This window comes from Girardinichthys multiradiatus, chromosome 17 (assembly GCF_021462225.1).
Source record: "Girardinichthys multiradiatus isolate DD_20200921_A chromosome 17, DD_fGirMul_XY1, whole genome shotgun sequence".
NCBI classification, from domain to species: Eukaryota; Metazoa; Chordata; class Actinopteri; order Cyprinodontiformes; family Goodeidae; genus Girardinichthys; species Girardinichthys multiradiatus.
Window position 1 is genome coordinate 3,000,182 of NC_061809.1, and position 23,757 is coordinate 3,023,938.

Consider the following 23,757-nt stretch of genomic DNA (forward strand, 5'->3'; position numbering starts at 1 on the left):
TGCCATAGCTGTGGCTGTAAGGTCTGCCTAGGGCTGGGCGATATGGAAAAAAATATTTTTTGTATTAGTCGATATCGACATATATATATATATATATATATATAAAATAAATCTCAATTTTTGTCAATCTTTAACGTTCCCTGGTACTATGAAGTGAGATTTGAGTATTTTAGAAGGTTATTTTTGATTTAAAGATTTTATTTTCAAAAGTAGAACATGTTATCAAACACTGTTTAACTAATAAATAAGAAGAAACTGTCTCTGTGGCGGCAGGTTTTACAGAACAGCACTCTGTATCGCACTGTTTCTGTCTCATTTCGATTTTTTTTTATCATAAGGCATGAGAATGCTGACTCTGATTGGTTGCTGCCACTGTGCAGGCGTTGTTTTCGCGGAGAGGGAGAGGTGGGAGAAGGGGCGGCTGGTAGGGGGTTTCACTTGCTCTCGTCTGGGATTGTAAAGTTTTATATTCTGCTTGCTCCAGTTTGTGGCACTGGTTTGGGTGGTAAAACACATTGTTGGTATTCACAGACATGTTGGAACGTAATTTGCAGTGCACGCAACTTTGTTTCCTTGTTCAACTTTAAATAGCCAAAATACCTCCACACAACTAAATCGCTCGGACCCTACTTGTGAACGATGTTGTTCGCTGGTCTTCCATCTTTTCTTCTTTTGGGAACTCATTATTTTCTCTTTTTTCAGTGATGTCCTACCTGTTACCTGAAGTAAGAGGCTACAGCTGCACAAACATTTGCCGTCTGGCTGCTTATGTGCTATCTGCGTCAACATAACTGTGCGTGGCTCTATTGGTCCAGCACGGAGCAACTCCTATTATCATTGGTTATTCATCGTGTCTATATCAACCCTTTCTCATATGTCTATCGAGGAAAAATTATATTGAGATATACAGGGGTTGGACAATGAAACTGAAACACCTGTCATTTTAGTGTGGGAGGTTTCATGGCTAAATTGGACCAGCCTTGTAGCCAGACTTCATTGATTGCACATTGCACCAGTAAGAGCAGAGTGTGAAGGTTCAATTAGCAGGGTAAGAGCACAGTTTTGCTCAAAATATTGAAATGCACACAACATTATGGGTGACATACCAGAGTTCAAGAGAGGACAAATTGTTGGTGCACGTCTTGCTGGCGCATCTGTGACCAAGACAGCAAGTCTTTGTGATGTATCAAGAGGCACGGTATCCAGGGTAATGTCAGCATACCACCAAGAAGGACGAACCACATCCAACAGGATTAACCGTGGACGCAAGAGGAAGCTGTCTGAAAAGGCTGTTCGGGTGCTAACCCGGATTGTATCCAAAAAACATAAAACCACGGCTGCCCAAATCACGGCAGAATTAAATGTGCATCTCAACTCTCCTGTTTCCACCAGAACTGTCCGTCGGGAGCTCCACAGGGTCAATATACACGGTCGGGCTGCTATAGCCAAACCTTTGGTCACTCATGCCAATGCCAAACGTCGGTTTTAATGGTGCAAGGAGCGCAAATCTTGGGCTGTGGACAATGTGAAACATGTATTGTTCTCTGATAAGTCCACCTTTACTGTTTTCCCCACATCCAGGAGAGTTACGGTGTGGAGAAGCCCCAAAGAAGCGTACCACCCAGACTGTTGCATGCCCAGAGTGAAGCATGGGGGTGGATCAGTGATGGTTTGGGCTGCCATATCACGGCATTCCTTTGGCCCAATACTTGTGCTAGATGGGCGCGTCACTGCCAAGGACTACCGAACCATTCTGGAGGACCATGTGCATCCCATGGTTCAAACATTGTATCCTGAAGGCAGTGCACCAATACACACAGCAAGACTGGTGAAAGGTTGGTTTGATGAACATGAAAGTGAAGTTGAACATCTCCCATGGCCTGCACAGTCACCAGATCTAAATATTATTGAGCCACTTTGGGGTGTTTTGGAGGAGCGAGTCAGGAAACGTTTTCCTCCACCAGAATCACGTAGTGACCTGGTCACTATCCTGCAAGAAGAATGGCTTAAAATCCCTCTGACCACTGTGCAGGACTTGTATATGTCATTCCCAAGACGAATTGACGCTGTATTGGCCGCAAAAGGAGGCCCTACACCATACTAATAAATTATTGTGGTCTAAAACCAGTTGTTTCAGTTTCATTGTCCAACCCCTGTATAATGCTATCGTTTTATCGCCCAGTTCTAGGTCTGCGGTGCCTGTCACAGCGGCAATCCCAGGACCCGGTGGTGGACACTGGCAGCAGAGATGTATAGTAACTAAGTACATTTACTTTGTTAAAGTACTTAAGTCATTTTTTGAGGATCTGTACTTTGCTGAGAATTTTTTGAATTTGACACTTTTATTTTGTTACATTAGAAACATAAAAATTGTACTTTTATCTGGGGAAATGGTACTCGCTACAAATTAAATATGATCGAAATTTATCATGAAAGGATTTGTTTATGTGGAATGTGCATGTGAACAAGAGAAGAACTGCGCTCTCATGATGATTACAGGTGGATTGGTGGGTATGTTACAGCAATGGCTAGCGGTTCTGTTTGCAGTGAGGAGGAAGAAGTGGAAGAAGTTTGCTAACCGACGAGCACGCGGACCAAGATTCAGCCAGACACAGTACTGAAAGTTTAAAAGGTTTATTCAGCCACAGGAAAACGTCACACAGGTAACACTCCTCACAGCTTCCAGGAATCACTGAGGCAGAAAGAGGGATTAGTGACTTGTAGTCTCTCCAGATTTTGCAGGGATCAGAAAAGTCACTAACCTGCTTTTGTCTTGAGTGGAACTTGAAACCCAGAGGGAAAACCTCAGTGGGCGGCAGGCGGTGATCTCCACAGGTAAGAAGTGACTCCAGGCTGAATAATCCGAGGGCTAGGCTGGCTCAATAATCCAAGGACAGAAACAGGGTCAACGATCGAAACAAGAGGCCTCAGGCAAGGGGCAGGCAAAGGCATAAACCAGATGCAGGAAACAAGGTCGACAACCAAAATCCAAATAGTCCGACAGGGAGCAGACAGAGGCATAAATCCAAAAGGCAAGGCAAGGTCAAGAACAGTGATCAGACAGGAAGGAACGCTGGATATCTACTCACACAATGGCTTTCAAAAATCTGGCACCGTCTGCTTGTCAGAGTCAGTATATATCAGGGAAGACACAGGTGCTTGGCATTCCACAGATTGCACTACACCGCAGCAGCCACCAGGTGCATCTAATCTGCTGATTGCAGCCAGGGAGACAGGGTAGAGCAGACGTGCCAGAATCATAACAGTTGTGGCTGTGGGTCATGGAGATGATCAACCATGGCCCTACCTCGCAACAATGTTTGGCTATCTCCGGGTAGAGGAAAAATTGAGCACATACAGAATGAAGTGTCTCTTGTGTTCTCCTAAGCTCAGCGAGATAAAGAACTACACAAACTCTCCGTCAAACATAAAGAAACATGTCGAGGTTAGTAAATTAAGTATATGTACCAATAATATAGTCAGTTATATTCTGTTATTCATTATTTCTGTTCGTTTTCTTAGTTCTTTCCATGTCCTTAGATTTAGTTCCTTCTAGAGTTAATATTTATGTTAGCTTATGTTTAGGTTTACTCATCCCTGCTCCTCCCAGTTAGTTTGGTGTTTGTTTTCCCTTAGAGTTGTCACTAGTTTAGTTTCCCCTCCTGTCCCTGTATTTCCCAGCTCCCGTAGCCATAGAAACCTATTTCCCTCAGTTCCCTACACCTGGTCATCACACCTGTCAGTACTCACCCTGATTACCTGCCTCTCCTTCCCATTGTCTCACTATTCACTTCCCTCTGTAAATAAGCTTACTGGTTTTCCTTGTTCCCCGTCGCTGCGTCTTTCTTTCTATCCTCCTGTCATGCTCCAGCCAGAGACTTGCTATGTTCCTGAGTTCCAGCCTGCTTAGTTCCAGTTCAGCTTCGTTTAAATTCTTATGCATCTTTGTTTTGGATCTGAACTACTGGCCTGTGAAAAACCTGCACGTTCAAGTCTGGGAATAAACCACATCACAACCTATCATGCGGCTCCTGAGTGTGTCCCTGCATCCTGGTACGACTCCATTACCAGACACCCTGACAGGGAGGAGCTTGGTGATGCCATCGAGAAGGACTACCAGTCGGCCCAAAGCGATTCTGGCAAACCGTGTGGCACCTCAGGAGAGAGAAGCAATGCTTCGCCAACACTGTTTACAATGGGATGGGGAGCTGCTGACCTCGACGGGGGACATCATTGAGTGGTGGAAGAACTACAACGAGGATCTCCTGAATTCTGCTGGATGTTGTGGGGCTACCGTGGCTGACACGCCTCTTCAGTGTTGTGTGGTGGTCAGGGACAGTGCCTCTGGACTGGCAGACCGGGGTGGTGGTTCCCCTTCACAAGAAGGGGGACCAGAGGGTGAGTTCCAACTACAGGGGGATCACACTCCTCAGACAGGGGAGAATGGAGCGGGAGATCGACAAATGGATCGTGCGGCCACCGCAGTAATGAGGAAGCTGTGTCGGCCTGTTGTGGTAAAGAAAACTGAGCCGAAAAGCGAAGCTCTCAATTTGCCAGTTGGTCTACATTCCTACCCTCATCTATTGGCATGAACTTTGGCTCATGACCAAAAGAATGAGATCCCAGATACAAGCTATTGAAATGAGCTTCCTCCGTAGGGTGGCCAGGCACTCCCTTAGAGATGGGGTGGTGAGCTTGGAGGAGTGTGGGTAAGGAGTCAGTCTAAGTGGCTCAGGCATCTGTTTCAGATGCCTCCCGGATGCCTCTCCCCTGGAGGTGTTCCAGACACATCCCTCCTTTAGGGGGCCCAGGGGACGGCCCAGGACACTAAAGGGAGGTTGTTGCACTGCATCACTATGAATGATCCAGTTACTGATTTTCTTTGTGGTGTTCCATTCTGCTCCTGCTTTTCTAGACTGTTACAGTTTGTTAACCTTTGTCGTTGCTTTTCACAGCAGCTAGTTTGTCATTGCAGCTACTGCCTTTACGAGATTATTTCTCCTCTCTGTTCATTTGCACAGGGCATGTTTGAGTATGTGATTGCGCATACAGAAGGCTTTGAAGTTGTTCTGTGAGCAGATACTTTATGTTTGTGGTCCGGATGAACCCAGTGAGACAAAGACTACATCCTGCTTCGCCTTTAATCAGAATGATGGATTGCAGGCCATTATGCAGGAGGGCAGAGCTGTGTGCCATCGGTGCGCACACAGGGCGGCTGGTCAGTGCTGTGTGTAGGCTGACAACACCACAAGGGCGCACACAGCTTGTAAACTGTGTTGCTAAACATAATCTGCAACAATTGCAGCTTTGGCCAATCAATATTAACAATAGATAAGACAGACATGTCTTGTCGAAGAATTTATTAGAGGTTTGTCTCCCTTGAAATTTTTTTCTTGAAAACTCACTGTATTCTTTTTTTTTGCAATATTTAAGCCAGAATGTAATATTAGCAACATAAACAGTTTGTGGTAAGATCTGATAATCTGTATGTGAATTTTTTAAAACTTAAATTCACATAACTGTCCTGCAAAGAATGTAAATTCAACATTTATATACATAAAAATAAATTATTTTGCAGGGATTTTACCGAATACATTTTTTTCAGGTTTTTTTTTGTTTTTTAAAGATATACAGTACAGACCAAAGGTTTGGATACACCTTCTCATTCAAAGAGTTGTCTTTATTTTCATGACTATGAATGTTGTAGCTTCACACTGAAGGTATCAAAACTATGAATTAACACATGTGGAATTATATACTGAACAAAAAAAGTGTGAAACAACTGAAAATATGTCTTATATTCTACGTTCATCAAAGTTTTCCAACTTGCAGCTTACAAATGCTGAGTTTGGTGTAAGATATTTCCCAGGTTCGATTTCCAACTTCTAAGCAAATGGAACACAGCATTTGTGCCACCATCAGTTCTAACTTAGCTTGAAAGCCATCTTTTGAGGTTGGTTGCAAATTAAGCTATGCATGTCATTTCATGCCAAACACAAACAACATATGCAGGTTGCACTATAAAGAAGAAATTTAGTTAAATCAAACATGAACAAATATAATCAGCTTAGCTTGGTTCATGGTGTAGATAGAAATAAAATTTTAGGCTTTACATTTTCCAAACTGTCCCAGGTTTGGGTTTTATGACATTCCATACCACCAGGGGTAATACCCGTTTACTGCAGGTAAGAAGCCTGGAGCTACAGGGATGAATAATGAAAGCAAGCAGACTATATGCCAAGGGCAAGCTGCAGCTCAGCATTTGTCTGGCAGGATTTCGGCTCCTTACACAACTCTATGCAGAGCAGCTTCTGGCAGCGGGTCAGCAGGAGCAACCAGGGCAACACTTCGATTCCAACACTCTTTCTTTAAATGACTCAGTGGAAAGATGATGAAGGACAGCACAGACCTGACAAGCAAGGAAAATACTAAATAATGATGGATGATCACCTGCCTTATGGTTATGGATGAGTAAAAGTTTTGGAAGTGTGGAAAACTGATGATGAACTTAACAAATGTTACAGATTTATAAGTCTAGACCATCATTTAAGCTTAAAATTGTCTAGGTTTTACTTTTGAATCACCGGAGAAACAATGTGTTGGTAGGGAAAAGATGAGTATTGTTATGCTTGTTGATATCTTACCATTCCATACGTATAGGGTGGCTTGCTTGCGTGTTGCTTTAATTTCCCTTTGGGATTAATAAAGTATTTTTGAATTGATTTTAGTTGTTGATACTGTTACTACATAGCTGTTCACAGGCCCAACCTTCCATGGGAAGTCCATCAAGTGACATATAGAAAAGTTGAAGAAATGAGGCAATGATAGAAAAAATCCCTCCATCAATTATCTTTATTTACCAAGCATTGGGTGTAAAGTTTTAGAGGGAAACACAGGCATCAGTTTCAGAGGCAACACTCCAGCATCTCGCCAAGTGTCCCAGATTAGACATAATATATACGCAAATGCGACTTTATTAGGTAAACGTTGGTAGTACCAGGGTTTGATTCCCTTTTTCCTTCAAAAGAGCCTTGATTCCTGGGTGCGGCGCTGGTGGTCCAGGGGTTAAGCATGCAACCGTGTGCAGAGGCTACAGTCCTCGGTACGGCTGTTTCGGGGGTTCGAGTCCTGGTTCGAGTCCCGGACCCGGTGGCCTTTGCCCCCTCTCCCCCTCTCTTTGCCCTACCTACTATTGAAAAACAAAGATCTCTTGTGCTGCAAAAAACAATATACAGTACAGACCAAAAGTTTGGAAACACCTTCTCATTCAAAGAGTTTTCTTTATTTTCATGACTATGAATATTGTAGCTTCACACTGAAGGCATCAAAACTATGAATAAACACATGTGGAATTATATACTGAACAAAAATGTGTGAAACAACTGAAAATGTCTCTTATTTTCTAGGTTCTTCAAAGTAGCCACCTTTTGCTTTGATTACTGCTCTGCACACTCTTGGCATTCTGTTGATGAGCTTCAAGAAATGGTTTTCACTTCCCATGTGTACCCTGTCAGGTTAAATAAGTGGGATTTCAAGCCTTATAAATGGGGTTGGGACCATCAGTTGTGTTGTGCAGGAGGTGGATACAGTACACAGCTGATAGTCCTACTGAATAGACTGTCAGAATTTGTATTATGGTAAGTCCGAACAGTTGGGAAAACTTTGAAAGTGTCCCCAAGTGCAGTCGCAAAAACCATCAAGCGCTACAAAGAAACTGGTTCACATGATGACTGCCCCAGGAAAGGAAGACCAAGAGTCACCTCTGCTGTGGACGATAAGTTCATCCGAGTCACCAGCCTCAGAAATCGCAGGTTAACAGCAGCTCAGATTAGAGAACAGGTCAATGCCACACAGAGTTCTAGCAGCAGACACATCTCTAGAACAACTGTTAAGAGGAGACTGTATGAATCAGGCCTTCATGGTAAAATAGCTGCTAGGAAACCACTGCTGAGGACAGGCAACATGCAGAAGAGACTTGTTTGGGCTAAAGAACACAAGGAATGGACATTAGACCAGTGGAAATCTGTGCTTTGGTCTGATGAATCCAAGTAAAGAGATCTTTGGTTCCAACCACCGTGTCTTTTTGCAGCACAAAAGTGGTGAACGGATGGACTCTACATGCCTGGTTCCCACCGTGAAGCATGGAGGAGGAGGTGTGATGGTGTGGGGGTGCTTTGCTGGTGACACTGTTGGGGATTTATTCAAAATTTAAGACATACTGAACCAGCATGGCTACCACAGCATCTTGCAGCGGCATGCTATTCCATCCAGTTTGCATTTAGTTGGACCATCATTTATTTTTCAACAGGACAATGACCCCAAACACACCTCCAGGCTGTCTAAGGGCTATTTGACCAAGAAGGAGAGTGATGGGGTGCTGCGCCAGATGACCTGGCCTCCACAGTCACCGGACCTGAACCCAATCGAGATGGTTTGGGGTGAGCTGGACCGCAGAGTGAAGGCAAAAGGGCCAACAAGTGCTAAGCATCTCTGAACTCCTTCAAGACTGTTGTAAAACCATTTCAGGTGACTACCTCTTGAAGCTCATCAACATAATGTCAAGAGTGTGCGGAGCAGTAATCAAAGCAAATGGTGGCTACTTTGAAGAACCTAGAATATAAGACATATTTTCAGTTGTTTCACACTTTTTTGTTCAGTATATAATTCCACATGTGTTAATTCATAGTTTTGATGCCTTCAGTGTGAAGCTACAATATTCATAGTCATGAAAATAAAGAAAACTCTTTGAATGAGAAGGTGTGTCCAAACCTTTGGTCTGTACTGTACATGTTTGTTTGTTTGTTTGTTTAAATCATGTTTTGGTGAGACTCTTTTTCACCACTTGAAAAAGACTGCATTAAAATGGTGATTTTTCACCTGCTATAAAGTGATTTAATCCTGTTTGCAAATGACCGAATGAATCTGCATCTTAGTGCCTTTATTTCTTTCCCATTAATTATTTTATCAACATCAAAGCACAGAGGTTCCTTTGCATTATGTACAATTACAGTTACACAGACTGTGTGCGCTTCTATGGCAGGTGATCTCACCAACGGCAATGGTGTGCTGGAATGATCCAGACGCAAGAAAAAAGTGTTACAAGGAGTTTTATCATAGGACCTATGTCATGACATTTGTTTGTGATTGCCTCCAAATCGGACCTTAGATAATCCTACAAACAATCCTCTATTCTCATCCATTTTTATTATTATTTGTATTTTTGTCAATCCAAATCTGTTGACACATGTACAGAAGATTCTACTTTGTCTGTCATTCTATCTATGCCTCCTTCTGCTCACAATGACAGCAGATATTTTTGAGTGCCAGTTAACACCTGTATTTCAAACGTGCATTATCTTTTGTTTTGCACATTCATGAAGGCAAACTAAAAATGTTGTGCCCACAAAAAGCTAAAAATGTTGTGCCCGCTCTTCCACTACTTTTACACACACAATTTGCACCTGGTTTGTAGATCAGCTCTGCAGTTGGTTTTGTATATGCCAACTATTTGAAGATCAGGCCCTAATTGTACAAAGCAAATAACAAGAATAAACTAAGAAACCACACACAAAAGCCTAAACTAATAAGAGAATATCATAAATAATAAACCCTGAAAAATGAACTGAATAGGAATATAGCAAATGATCAAAATACACACACCAAGACAATCAAAACCCAAACTTGGTACACAGCTTCTGTGAGGACAGCTGTGTACCATCATGCACCAGGGTGAGTTACAACAACGACAAACCCTGGTTCACAGCTAAACTCAGAAGGTTAAGACTGGATAAGGAAGAGGCCTTCAGGAGTGGGGACAAAGACATATACAGAGAGGCTAAGTACAAGTTTGGCAAGGCAGTGAAAGAGGCCAAACGACTGTACTCTGAGAAGCTCCAAAACCAGTTCTCAGCCAACGACTCTGCGTCTGTCTGGAAAGGGCTCAAGCAAATCACCAACTACAAGCCGAAAGCCCCCCACTCCATCAACGACCGACGCCTCGCCAACGACCTGAACGAGTTCTACTGCCGCTTTGAAAGACAAAGGGACAGTCCTGCAACCATCCCCCACGACGCCCCCCAACAGCTGCAGCCACAATCCACCACCCCCACCTCCCCAACCTCAAGAAGGGCCTTGGCACCTCCAATCCCCACCCTGAAGTTCCCCCCCACCAGCCCCCTACCCACGCCGAGGACGGCTCTTTCCATCCAGGAGAGGGACGTCAACAAACTCTTCAGGAGACAGAACCCCCGGAAAGCTGCTGGTCTGGATTCTGTCTCACCAGCCAGCCTGAAGCACTGCGCTGATTAGCTGTCTCCAGTCTTCACAGACATTTTTAACACCTCACTGGAGACATGTCATGTGCCAGCCTGCTTCAAGTCCTCCACCATCGTCCCTGTTCCCAAGAAGCCAAGGACCACAGGGCTTAATGACTTCAGACCCGTCGCCCTGACCTCTGTGGTGATGAAGTCCTTTGAGCGCCTTGTGCTCTCACACCTAAAAGACATCACCGACCCCCTCCTGGACCCCCTGCAGTTTGCCTACAGAGCCAACAGGTCTGTAGATGATGCAGTCAACCTAGCCCTTCACTTCATCCTCCAGTACCTGAACTCCACAGGAACCTACGCCAGGATCCTGTTTGTGGATTTCAGCTCTGCCTTCAACACCATCGTCCCAGTTCTGCTACAGGAGATGCTCTCCCAGCTGAGTGTGCCCGACTCCACCTGCAGGTGGATCACTGACTTCCTGTCTGACAGGAAGCAGCGTGTGAGGCTGGGGAAGCACGTCTCTGACTCCCTGACCATCAGCACCGGTTCCCCCCAAGGCTGTGTTCTCTCTCCTCTGCTCTTCTCCCTGTACACCAACAGCTGCACCTCCAGTCACCAGTCTGTCAAGCTTCTGAAGTTTGCGGACGACACCACCCTGATCGGACTCATCTCTGATGGTGATGAGTCTGCGTACAGATGGGAGGTGGACCATCTGTTGGACTGGTGCAGCCAGAACAACCTTGAGCTCAACGCTCTAAAGACAGTGGAGATGGTTGTGGACTTCAGGCAGAACCCAGCACCTCCTGCCCCCATCACCCTCTGTGACTCCACAATTGACACTGTGGAATCTTTCCGCTTCCTGGGAACCATCATCTCCCAGGATCTCAAGTGGGAGCCAAACATCAGCTCCCTCATCAAGAAAGCCCAGCAGAGGATGTTCTTCCTGCGGCAGCTGAAGAAATTCAACCTGCCAAAGACTATGATGGTGCACTTCTACACAGCCATCATTGAGTCCATCCTCACCTCCTCCATCACCATCTGGTACGCCGCTGCTACAGCCAAGGAAAAGGGCAGGCTGCAGCGTGTCATTCGGTCTGCTGAGAAGGTGATTGGCTGCAGTCTACTGTCGCTCCAGGAACTGTACACCTCCAGGACCCTGAAGCGGGCAGGGAAGATTCTGGCTGATCCCTCCCACCCCGGTCACAGACTCTTTGAGACTCTCCCCTCTGGCAGGAGGCTGCGGTCCATCCGGACCAAAACCTCACGCCACAAGAACAGTTTTTTCCCATCTGCCACCAGCCTGGTTAACAAAGCCCAGAAACCACCCTGACACTCTCCCTTTCACCCACACCCCCCCTTTTTTTGCTGACAGGACACTTGTAACTTGCAACTCCATGCGTTACATTAACGCTCAGCTTGGACTCCTGCTTTACTTGCACTGCCATACTTGCACAATGATCACCTGCACTGTTGTATTGCTCTTGCATCTTATACTCCTCTATATTTACTCTCACTCACTTAAAACTGTGCACATATATTTATATTATATTGTAGATATGTTTATACTGTTTAATTTGTATTGTATTGCACCGACTACGCCAAAACAAATTCCTTGTATGTCCAAAAACGTACTTGGCAATAAAGCTTTTCTGATTCTGATTCTGAAAACACCTGGAGATTGTGACTCAAACAGAGGTGGTAGAGAACTGTGTTAAACTGATTCAATTCAAGAACCAACATGCAGCTTATTGCTGCAGGTATTACTACATTCTGTATGTAAGGCAGCCAAATTAAATTTAGAGTTAAATGCACCAAGCTGGTTACCCAAAGAAAGCAAAAACGCTGTAAACGTTTCCAGAAAGGAAAGTGAAATCTCACAGTTAAGGTAAGGATCTGCTAACTCTACAGAGGCTTCTTTTCGTAATGCTTACTGCGGTAATCATGTTGATTGCTAATATAAGATGCCAAAAACTCTTCAAATTGTACACCGGAATCATTTTCATGAAACTCTGTTTAACTTTAGAGCTGCAAAACACTGAATGCTCTGTCTCACACACGTGGTGTGACACAACCTCTTATTTTGATATAAACCTTGATGTTGCATTACAATCCAATACACTATGTAAACTACTGTTTACCTAATCTTTATCAGCCGAGAACAACTATAATACCGAGGGTTGCTTATGAGCCAAATTCTCCTGAGCTTCTATCATTGTCTAAGATACAAAGTACAGATTTGAGCAAGTTCAATCCAACCTCAACCAGAACCTCTGCCCTGGTTAATTATATAAAAAAATGCACAATATCCTTGTAGGTTATAGCTTGTTATCTTCCCAGTTGTACAATCGATGTTCTTGTTAAAGTTTGCGAACAATGCATCGACACATCACTTCATGTAGTTTTAATGGCCTAAGGACTGCATTCACAGCCAGCTGCAACTATAGAACCGTGTAAATGCCACTTGCTGTATGGTGCAACAGGGGCTCATGTTTAAAAAGGAAAGGTTTCTGTGGTCAAAACACACTTTGAATCACTCTTAATTCAGACAGCAAAGTCAATTAAATATGTTTTTATTTTTGCTGCTTGCAGCAATGTTTCATAAGATAACAGAAACAAAACATAAGAAAGACGACAAAAGGGTAATCGTAATTTACTTGAAGAAATCTTTGACTGGTAGCCTGGCTGTTTGGTGTGTGCCTGCTTTTGTCCACTGGGCCCCTATGAGGGGCATGGTGGCTATGTGATCCAGTGACTATCATTCTTCCAAAACCTCATGGGCTCTTTTCTTTTAATTACACTTGGTCACATTCATGCATCCCGTTCTTGTCTACATCCTGCTACTTAAATGTGTTGCCACTCTGATCCATCTGGAAAGAACTTTCAAATGTCAATGATGCTGTAAGGATTACTGATTTCTCAAAGTCTTCAAGTTGAACCGTAGGAAGTATGACCTGCCGACAGCCAAAATTGGTGATAAAACAGGCTTTGGTAAAACATTTGACTGAAGGCTATACTGCTATAGTTACAGCTGGTGGGTTCATGGCTGTACAATTAGGAGCGATTTATTATAAGGCGCCCTTGAGGATGCGATATGCCAATTTTCCTTTGACATAAATATAATGTAATGGTTCATGGGTGATGGGTTTTAACTCACCTTGCTGACAGTGCAGCAAAGGACAAGAACTGCTTTACAATCTGACGGAGTTTTTTAGATAAGGGGGGAAGAAGGATGTGCTTAGTTCTCACAATGCATTGGAGTCAGTGTGTTAGACTGCTGTTTGCTTTGCAGAGGCAGCCTTTGATGTAGAGAACATAATCAGAACAATCCCTCGATTAACTTCATCTTCTGAAGAGGATTTCTTCTTGAAGACCTGATTCACCCAAACATTACAGTTTTTGTAGGTGTTGGGTCCTTTAAGCCCACATTCACGTTGAACGAGTGCTGATTGAACATCCTTCAGTTCATGTCCACAAAAGCACGCTTTATTCCAATCTTTCAGGACTGGTTAAATATCTGTTTGCAGACACAACACCAACAAACCACAATGACAGTTTTTAAAATCAAGTTTTCTTCCAAAATTTGCACTTCACTTATTTTGTTGCCATTCTGCAAACAAGGCAGCCCATTGTCAGAGTACCAGCTCTGTTGTCATTTAGTCCAGCCTCAGGTAGCTGGGTATGGAGTAGTTGAACATGAGGAAGTCCATCTTATAAAGTTTGTACAGCTGGACCTGCTGCTGAGTACTGATATTGCTGAAGAACTGAGCAGTCATAGCATCTGTGGTACGAGTGGACTTGGCATAGCTTGGAAAGTGCAGGGAGTCACCAACACCCACTAGCTGCAATATGTAGTTTGCATCCTCTTCAAGGGTCTCATACTTGCCCACCATGTCATAGTGGATGTGACATGGGTGGCAAAGCTGGTAAACTGTCTGCCAGTGTTCGTTGAGTGGGCCATCACGCTGTGTGGCAGGGTCCACCAGGTAGTCAATAAATTCTTTGAATTTGACATCAGCACCATTGATCAGGGCGTCTTGGGTGGCATTCTTGCGGTAGCGCCTGATGATCCTGGTGCCAAAGCGCTTATGGAAGGATGAATTGTACTTCAGGGTAAACTTATTACGGTAAGCAGAGACCAGCCTCTCAAAGGGCTCACGGACAAAGAGGAACTTGAAGTAGTTCTTGAGGCGATGGTTGATTTCAGCAATGCTGTACTGATTCAGTGTCTTTAGATTGGAAGGAACATGGGCCTGATTGGAAGGGATCTCCATGGGGTCACTGTACAGGGAACAATGACAAGGAAAATGAGTTGCAATTACTGAACAAGCCGTGTTTAAACAAGTAATATTTTCCTTTTGAAACATTGACACATTTGGGTTTTTTTGCCCTGAAAGGCAAGTGAGAAAATAATTTCAGAGGGTTAATTTTCTTTGATCTTGTTAAACTTTACTCTGCCACTGGAGGCACTGAAGTAAGTGGTTTCCAAGAAACAATGTCCCATTTTCTAAATTAGATTGTTGTAAGGGAAAATAGAATACAATAAAGGCACATATGCTGGGTGTGCTATGTTGTTATCATACCAAGCCTGTATTTTCATGTGAGATATTAAATTAACCACAGCACTGATCAAGGATATCTGTTGGACAAATGAAAATTGTCTATCATGACTGCTCTTTCTTGGGACCAAGATTGTTTCTTGCAAATGGTCTTAAAACCTGATGTTAGTACATCACCAGGCAAAACTTTAAATATGAACCCTTTAATGATTGATATGTATATTTATTTGTTTATTTATTTATATTTTTATTGACAGCAGCTGAAGAAAAACTCATTGGGAATTTTTTTTATCTCAATTAACAGAATGGGAAAAAAATCTAAGTCAGAGCTCCACTGTTCCCTCTCCAAGATAGGAGAACCATCCAGAAGGTCAAACATTGCTAATGCATTACCCAATCAGGCCTATAGAAGGGATAGTCTAACCAAGAGAAACCAAATTCTCTGGTCTACAAATTCCAGAATTGTGCTTTTTGGCTTGAACTACAAGCCTAATGTCTGGAGAAAAACGGGCGCTGCTTTCCATCTGGTTAAATATAATTCAGCTGTGATACATAATGATGGCAGCATTATGCTGTGGGGTACTGGGCACTATGTCCACATAAAGGGCGAGATGACAGCAGGCTGTTTTTTAAACAACACCTGCTCCGGAGTGCTCTGGACCTCAAACTAAAGGGCAGAACATAGTTGAGCGTACTGTGAGCAGCACGGGCTCTGCGCACACTGCCTGTTTGAGCTTTTATAGTCAAGTGTACCAATTTACTACATATCTAGTGACAAATTCCTACATTTCCCACACTTTCTACAATTGTGTCATCGGACGAGGACGCAGAGCTAATTCACTTTGTAGCTTTGGAACAAAAAAAGAAAGAAGGTGGTATTAAAGAGGCCATTTGACCCACATTAGAGACGAAGAAGCGGAATACATGTGTCAGTGTGGCGCACAGAGTGGCCGTTACACTGCGTGTACTCGCCACAGGTTGCGTGGAGCAATGTGTCATACATAAAACAGTTCGATGAGGAGACTTTTTCCTGGCAACCAGTTTTTTTGTGTACGCATATGCGAACGTAGAAACTGATCTTTGTGCGGACATGTCCGCCAGACCTCCACTTTGAGTCTGCGCGGGGTCCGTGCTCCACTATGTTTTGCCCTTAAAGAGAAGATTCATCTTCAAATGCAACAATGACCTGAACACGAGATAACAAAATGGTGTCAGTCAGAGTTTGGGCTTAAATCCAATTCCAAATCTCTGGAAAACCAAAAGATGGCTAAGCATGAGAGGTTCTGAGGAAGAACATGTGAAAACATTACACCAAAACAGGCGTGCCAAGCTTGTGGAGACATAGCCAAGAAGCCTGAGCCTGTCATCGCTGCCAAAGGTGCTTCAACAAAATATGGGTGTGACATGCCTATTAGACATACCTATGATGTCTAAATGTTAGTATAGAATATCAACAGAAAATCTGAAAATTTAACTTTGTCATTATAGACTATTTTATAGATTTATTTTTTTACTATTGGTAAATAGCAAGCTGTTCGTTTTATATGAGGCCCAAATCATTGCGAGACCAGATTAAGTTGTGACCACTTGATTCCAGATTAGGCAAACCAATCCTACATGCTGGTTCCTTGCAAGATAATGCTCGCCATGCCTGTATCACCATAACCCCAATGGCATAGAAATATGTCACCTACCTGTATTTGCCCCTGCCTGTCAGCACCATCATTACGCGTTTCCAGTTGGTGCAGGCCACCTTGGGGACATAGCAGTAGATAAGCTCATGGTCTTCATCCACCACAAGGTGTTTAAGGTCACCAGGTGTCAGAACTCTTCGCTTTCGACTAGAAGCATTGTTAATTCTGCAGGCATCCACCACCTGGTCTCTCCTGTTCTGGTGTAGAACAGCGGCCCCTGATGGGTCCAACTAGACAATTTACGGAGAAAAAGAAAAGAGCAAGAGAGGTGTCAGTGCAAAGGTTCATGAGTTGAATTGAAGTAAAAATGTTAGCAATCTTTTAAAGGTCTTAAACACTAAAGAACAACTCTTAAATACATTTAAGATTTATATATGATCATGATTGGACTCCAAATGTGTCTGTCAGGATTAGTGCAACGGAGGACAGCGGAATGCAGACAATCAAGCAGCATGACTGTAGGTGAAAAGATTTAATCGTGAAAAAACAAAACTCACTCAAAGAGGAGGCAGGAACAAAACAGTAACAGGCAGGCAAGACAGGCATGGCATGATCCGAAAAACAAGGTGACATGATCTGAAAATGTTTCCGTGAGGAATGAACAGAACAGAGGTGTACATATGGAGCAAGAACAAGGTGAAACGAGGAAACTGATTTGCTTAGTGCAGGTGAACTGAATAAAGTTAATGGACATACAGTGACTTGAGCAAAACAGAAATTCAAGGATACAAACTAATAGAGACATGAAACTAAAGCATAACTAGATCCAAAAACCAAACTTGACAAAACATGAACTAGAAGACAAAAACTAAAGCATGACCAGGAAAATAATAAACAGAAGCATGATTCAAAACCTTAACTGTGAGAAACATATGAGGAAAAACCCGCAACCAAAAACCAAACAACCCCAAATCATAACCGTGTCCTATAATATGAAATGTTTATAAGCAAAGTGCTCGATATTGCAGGAGCAATTGATATTATAATATTACTTAGTATGGATGTCCTGGCAGGATTCCCAGAACTGGATCGAGCTCAAGTTATTTTTAAATTTCTGGATCGATTACTTGACCAAACACATGCCCTGTTACCTGTTACTGGTGTTCTGCCTGTAATACTATGTAGGACTCATCCCAGCATGTCATGTAGCTAAATTTTTAACAAGTCAGAGCCAGCTTCAAAAGCATATAGAACGACCACAGGCCATGAAATTGTTTAGTTATTCTTACCAATATGGATTTTCCTGTAAAAAGTGGGTTTTCACCATTCACCTTGATATTTACAATGAAAGAGACTGTATTGGCAGCTTTGCTGCAGCTCCATGTCTGTGTCAATATAACCCTAATAGTGGGCAACACAGCTGTGGATGGGATTAAAAACTTCTGCAACAAGAAAAACACAGAAGTTATGATTGGTACCAGTAACGTGGCCTCTGATATCTCAGAGAATATTCTTGCAATCACAGAAAAGCGCCCGTCTCTAGAAAGCCTTATTATACACTGTGGAGCCACGGATGATGTGGCTAAGAAAAAATCTGAAAGACTGAAGGAGGATTTCACTCGTCTTCTGAATATTGTTGGAGGTCTCAATATCAAGGTGTTTCTCAGCGGACCCTTTGCACCGATTTTCTGTGGAGATTAGGTTTTTTTTCCAGACTTCTGATGATTAATAAGTGGTTGAAAAAAACATGTGCCACCACACCTGTGAACTTCATCGACAACTTTAATATTATTTGGGAACAAAGACAACTCTTCAAGCAAGATGGTTTCTGTTTGAACAAGCCTGGAGCCAGACGTCTTACATCTAATCTCTTCTATTCAGTAAATAATCTGCCAGCAGCTTCGACCTTCAGCAGAGAACATGGAGTATCAACAACAATGATAACGCTGCCTCCAACAGCTCCAGCAAAAACAACTGGCCAGTTGGCTGAGAAAGAGAGGTCATCACAAAAGTTCTCCCTGCCAAAATTCACAGGAGAGGTGGACCCCCCCATTATACCCCCATCCCCCCAAACCTAGTCCCAGACTGACACCCCCCTCACCCCAGACCCCGACCCAGACTGCACAGAACTCTCCCATCTCCCCACTGAGCCCGCTTTTTGCTTTACTGGATTCTGATAACATGAAAGGAGCTCTTAAAATCGGGACCCAAATGGCTCTGACATCTTCTCCATTCAACACCCCCCGTGGCCGAGGCCCTGCTACTAAACCACCACCTCCTAATCTATCTCCTCCATCAGGACCTTCAAATCACTTCTCTGTGATACAGTCCGGGCCCCAGTGGTAACTCTATCAGAAATGAGCATGTCCACGAAAAACTTGGGCACCTAATAGGAGATAGTTGTAAAATCTCTGTGCTTCTACGTGACAGAAAGAACAAAGCAAAAAGGATAAGAGACAGTAATTTACAATCAACAAAAGCCATAAACTGTCAGGTACAACCAGACACAGAGTTAATATCAGCAACTAAGTCATATAAACTGGCTTTACTGAACATTATATCTCTGTCAGGAAAATCATTTTTAATCAATGACTTCATTACTGACCACGATCTTGATGTTCTGTTTTTAACAGAAACATGGTTACATTAATTTAATGAAGCTCCCATTGTGATAGAGGCGACGCCTCCGAACTACAATTTTCTTTGTGAGAGCAGACAGCAAAGAAAAGGTGGAGGGGCCACTTTGTTTAAAGATTTATTAGAGTGTAAAAAAGTATTTCTGGGCAAATTTGACTCTTTTGAATATTTGGCTCTCTGGGTAAAGAGCCCGGTCCGAACCATGTTCTTGAATATTTACAGGCCTCCTAAGTCCAAAACAAACTTTATCAGTGATTTGTGTTTATTATGACTGTTTAATTATTTTGGGAGACTTCAACATTCACATGGACAATCCTGAAGACAGAAGTACAATAGATCTATGTGACACTCTTAGAAATGTTGGTTTGACTCAACATGTTAAACAGCAAACGCACAAACAGGGACATATTTTGGACTTGATCATCACTAAGGGTCTAAACATTTCCAAGGTGTCTGTAACTGATGTTGCTCTATCTGACCACTTTTCTGTTATTTTTGAAAGCATCATCTGCAATGACTCAGTTTGTCAAAGAGACATGATAAGAAAACGCATCTTTAAGGAGAGTGCTGCTGAAACCTTTAACCAGATTTACTCTTCTACCTCCACTTTGCCCTGTAACACTGTAGATAAGCTGGTAGATAACTTTCATTCTAAAATCTCAGACATCATTGATTCAATTGCTCCAATTAAAGTGAAAGTCGTTTCTGGGAAGAAAATGTCTCCGTGGAGAAATGCTCCACCAGTCAGAAGTGAAAAAAAGGAGTGTCGAAAAGCTGAAGGCAGATGAAGAAAGACTGGACTCCAGGTTCACTATATTATCTATAAAGAGAGACTCTACAGATATAACCTACAACTGAAAAATGCAAGGGAATCCTTCTCTTCTGAGATCACCAGCAAAAACATTAACAATGCTGGTGCATTATTTGCCACGGTCGACAGGTTAACAAACCCTCCTGTAACTGTAGCATCTTAACTCCACTCTACCAGGGCCTGCATTGAATTTGCTAAACTCTTTACTGAAAAAACCCAAAAGATCAGAGAGGCAGTCAGCACATCCACATCAACTCCAGTACCAATGTGGTCTCCAACTACAACTGATTTTGACAAAACTTCCCAATTTCACCAAATAAACTGCAAAATCTTAGAAGAAATCGTACAGCAACTAAGCTCTTCTTCCTGCTGTCTCGATCTTTTACCCACAGCTTTCCTTAAGAAAGCTTTGCCTGTAATAACATCTGATTTAACACAAATAATAAACACGTCCCTTTTGTCAGGTGTTTTCCCCCAGGCCCTGAAAACAGCAAATATCAAACCTCTATTGAAAAAGAGCAACTTGGACAAGCTGCTACTACAGAACTACAGGTCTATCTCAAACCTCCCCTTCATCTGTAAGATTATTGAAAAAGCTGTGTTTCAACAGTTAAACAACTTCCTAACAACGTCCAACCGCTTCAATGTCTTCCAGTCAGGCTTCCTGCTCACCACAGTACAAAGACTGCTCTTGTCAAGGTGTTCAATGACATCCGTATAAATGCAGACTGTGGAAGAACCACAGTGCTGGTATTATTGGACCTCAGTGCAGCATTTGACACTGTTGATCACTCCATTTTATTAGAGCGCCTGGAAAACTGGGTCAGCCTTTCTGGTACAGCACTCAACTGGTTTAAATCCTACTTGAAGGACAGGGACTTTTTTGTGTCAGTAGGTAACTTTACATCAGAGACCACAAAAATCACATGTGGCGTTCCCCAAGGGTCCATCTTAGGGCCCCTCCTATTCAATATCTACATGCTCCCCCTAACTCAGATTTTAATAAACAACAACGTAAGTTATCATAACTATGTAGACGACACACAGCTATACGTTACGATGTCACCAGGTGACCATGAACCCATTCAAGCACTGGGCAAATGCTTAGAAGAAATCAATGCATGGATGGGCCAAAATTGTCTTCAACTGAATCAAAACAAAACTGAAGTAATAACCTTTGGACCAAAGGAAGAGCATTTAAAAGTTAGCACACAGCTTCAGTTAATACAGCTAGAAACCACCAGTCAGGCTCGAAACCTGGGTGTAGAGATGGACTCAGACCTGAACCTTCAGAGGCACATAAAGACAGTAACAAAGTCGGCCTTCTATCACCTAAAGAACATCTCCAGGATTAAAGGACTAATGTCTCAACCTTGGAAAACTAATTAATGCGTTCATCTTTAGTAGAATTGATTACTGCAACGGTGTCTTCACAGGTCTGCCTAAAAAGTGGATCAGACAGCTGCAGTTGATCCAGAACGCTGCTGCCCGCGTCCTCACTAGAACTAAGAAAATGAAGCACATCAGCCCGGTTCTAAAGTCCCTACACTGGCTCCATGTAGCTCAGAGAATAGACTTTAAAATACTTCTGTTAGTCTATAAATCAATGAATGGCTTAGCACCAAAATACATTACAGACTTGTTGTCAGTGTATCAACCACCCAGACCTCTCAGGTCTTCTGGCTCAAATCTACTCTGCAGAACCAGAACCAGAACCAAACATGGAGAAGCAGCTTTTAGTTATTATGCTCCACTAATCTAGAATAAACTGCCAGAAAACTGTAAAAGCGCCGAAACCCTAAGTTGCTTTAAATCAAGATTAAAAACGTATTTATTTAGACTGGCCTTTGACTGTGCCATTTAGGCATGATTAGTTGCGTTTCAGTCCAATTTTCCTTTCATTTTCTTGTCCATTATTCTATTCTCTTTATTTTATTTTATTTTTTTAAATTACCTCTGTTGCTTGATTTTATCATTTGATTTGTTTTTCTGTGTCTGTTTATTTGCTTTGTGATTGTATGTACAGCGCTTTGAGTGTCTCGTTACTGAAAAGCGCTATATAAATAAACTTACCTTACCTTACCTTACCTTACCTTACCTATTAAGGAAATGCATAGAAGAAAGACTGCTGTATCTGAAAGGTCATTGGTAAGATAGTGGGACACAACCACAATGCAGATGTAGACCATCTCATACTGATGAAATGTGTTATTTTACCGCACAGCACAGATGCTTAGGAGATGCTGAGGTGTTGGTCATATACATGGACTCCTATTTTATGAAATTTAATCAAGCATGAATCCTGGACTCAATATCAGAAAAAAAAAAATGCTGATCAGAATATAAAGATTATACAGTATAAAAGGCAGAGTAAATATCGTCAGGGGCCCAAGGCACTGATGGTCAACAGCACAGCTTACCCCTGTGATGTGAAGGACGGAATGCAAAGCCTCAGCAAAGCACAGCCACCAACAGAATAATGCTTGATAGTTCTTTCTTTCCTGACTGATGGTTCCTTTGCCCTTGTTTGCTAATAAACTCACTTCGTTTGATGATTGTGACTGGGTATTACTGGATATAACCTCTAGGATCTCATTGCTAGCATCTTGCACATAAACACCTGTCCTATCAGCTTTTTTAATTAAAAGAGCTTTTCTCGTGTAATTCCGTTTCTTTCTTAAGCTCTTCCACCTATTCATTTTCTAAACACATAATCATTGCAGAGTGTGACAACAGTTAAACTAGCATGCAAGTTTTTGGACTGTGGGATGAATCCAAAATACAAAGAAAGAAAGGGCAAGTAAGGGTCAAGCTGGGATTTAAACTCAGGGTCCTCTAGGTATCAGACTGTAGGGATAACAACTACACAACTGTACTGCCCCAAACTCATTATATTACTTTTCATCAGTGCAGAGAAACTGATTCTAGATTCAATCCCCATCTGCTGCAGTTGTTTTGATCTTAAATCTAAAAAGATAAGAATTATTTTGATTCTGACTAATTATTCTGGGCCTTTCTCATACATTTTCTCGTTCATCACATGGGGCCTCCGGGCATGTCCTTCGGTTAGCTTTGGTCCCTGATAGAATGTAATACAAAATATTATAGAAATTCTGTTCCATCCTTAGGTTTGTAAAAATCTTTTTAAACAACATATAATACAACTACATCCATGTTTTACAGTCAAACTCTGGGACCTGCTGTAGTTAGAAACCAGCTCGACAAGTCTCACTGTCTGAATGGGTGTAATCGTTTAAATCTCTTCTTTTTCTACTTTTTGAGACTTTTTAACAACAGACAAACCACCCTTTTTCAGAAGCACACAGAGGATCATTTGGACATTTCCTGTCACTTAGATAGCTCTCCAAAGTGAAGAATGAAAAAACAAAATGGTAGATGAAGAGGGAAAGATGGCTTAACACCCAGACAGATACTCAAGGTTAATTGTATCATCAGCCCACTCATCTCTTCATTGACTGTATTCATCTCCTATATCATCTCATGGTTATGATGAGAATATTGATATTAGTGAATTATGCATATATTAACTGTTCAGTATACACAGATCCAGTCACCTGTCATCTATTGGAGGCACATTTCATATTCACAGTGAAGCCTGTAATGGAGTACAGCATGGAGGGAGTTGACTGATGCAGAGAAATAGGCAGACTGTGGACAGCCTGAGGGATCTGCATCCGTAAGAATGTTTTCTTATGCCTCTTGAATTTTTTACCTCTGGGTCTGAATTCTGCTCCAGCACAGTTTTTCATACAGAATTTAAAACGATTAGACAATAACCTGCATGTTTACTGCTTCATGCCATTCTAAACAAGGGTGACATTAGCAGTAATGTC

At 42.5% G+C, this 23,757-nt stretch overlaps 1 protein-coding gene across 2 annotated transcripts in view; it reads right to left on the reverse strand.

The window, feature by feature from the left end:
* Positions 1-12,819: 12,819 nt before the first annotated feature.
* Positions 12,820-23,757, reverse strand: part of chst11 (carbohydrate (chondroitin 4) sulfotransferase 11) — a 107,861-nt gene continuing 96,923 nt past the window's right edge. For both annotated transcript variants that reach the window (XM_047389124.1, XM_047389122.1), the window contains exons 3-4: positions 16,516-16,745; positions 12,820-14,543 (exon numbers count right to left, since the gene is read on the reverse strand). In XM_047389124.1, the coding sequence (XP_047245080.1) occupies positions 13,919-14,543; positions 16,516-16,745 (855 nt within the window). In that variant the 3' untranslated portion in view covers positions 12,820-13,918. The remainder of the gene's footprint in view (positions 14,544-16,515; positions 16,746-23,757) is intronic.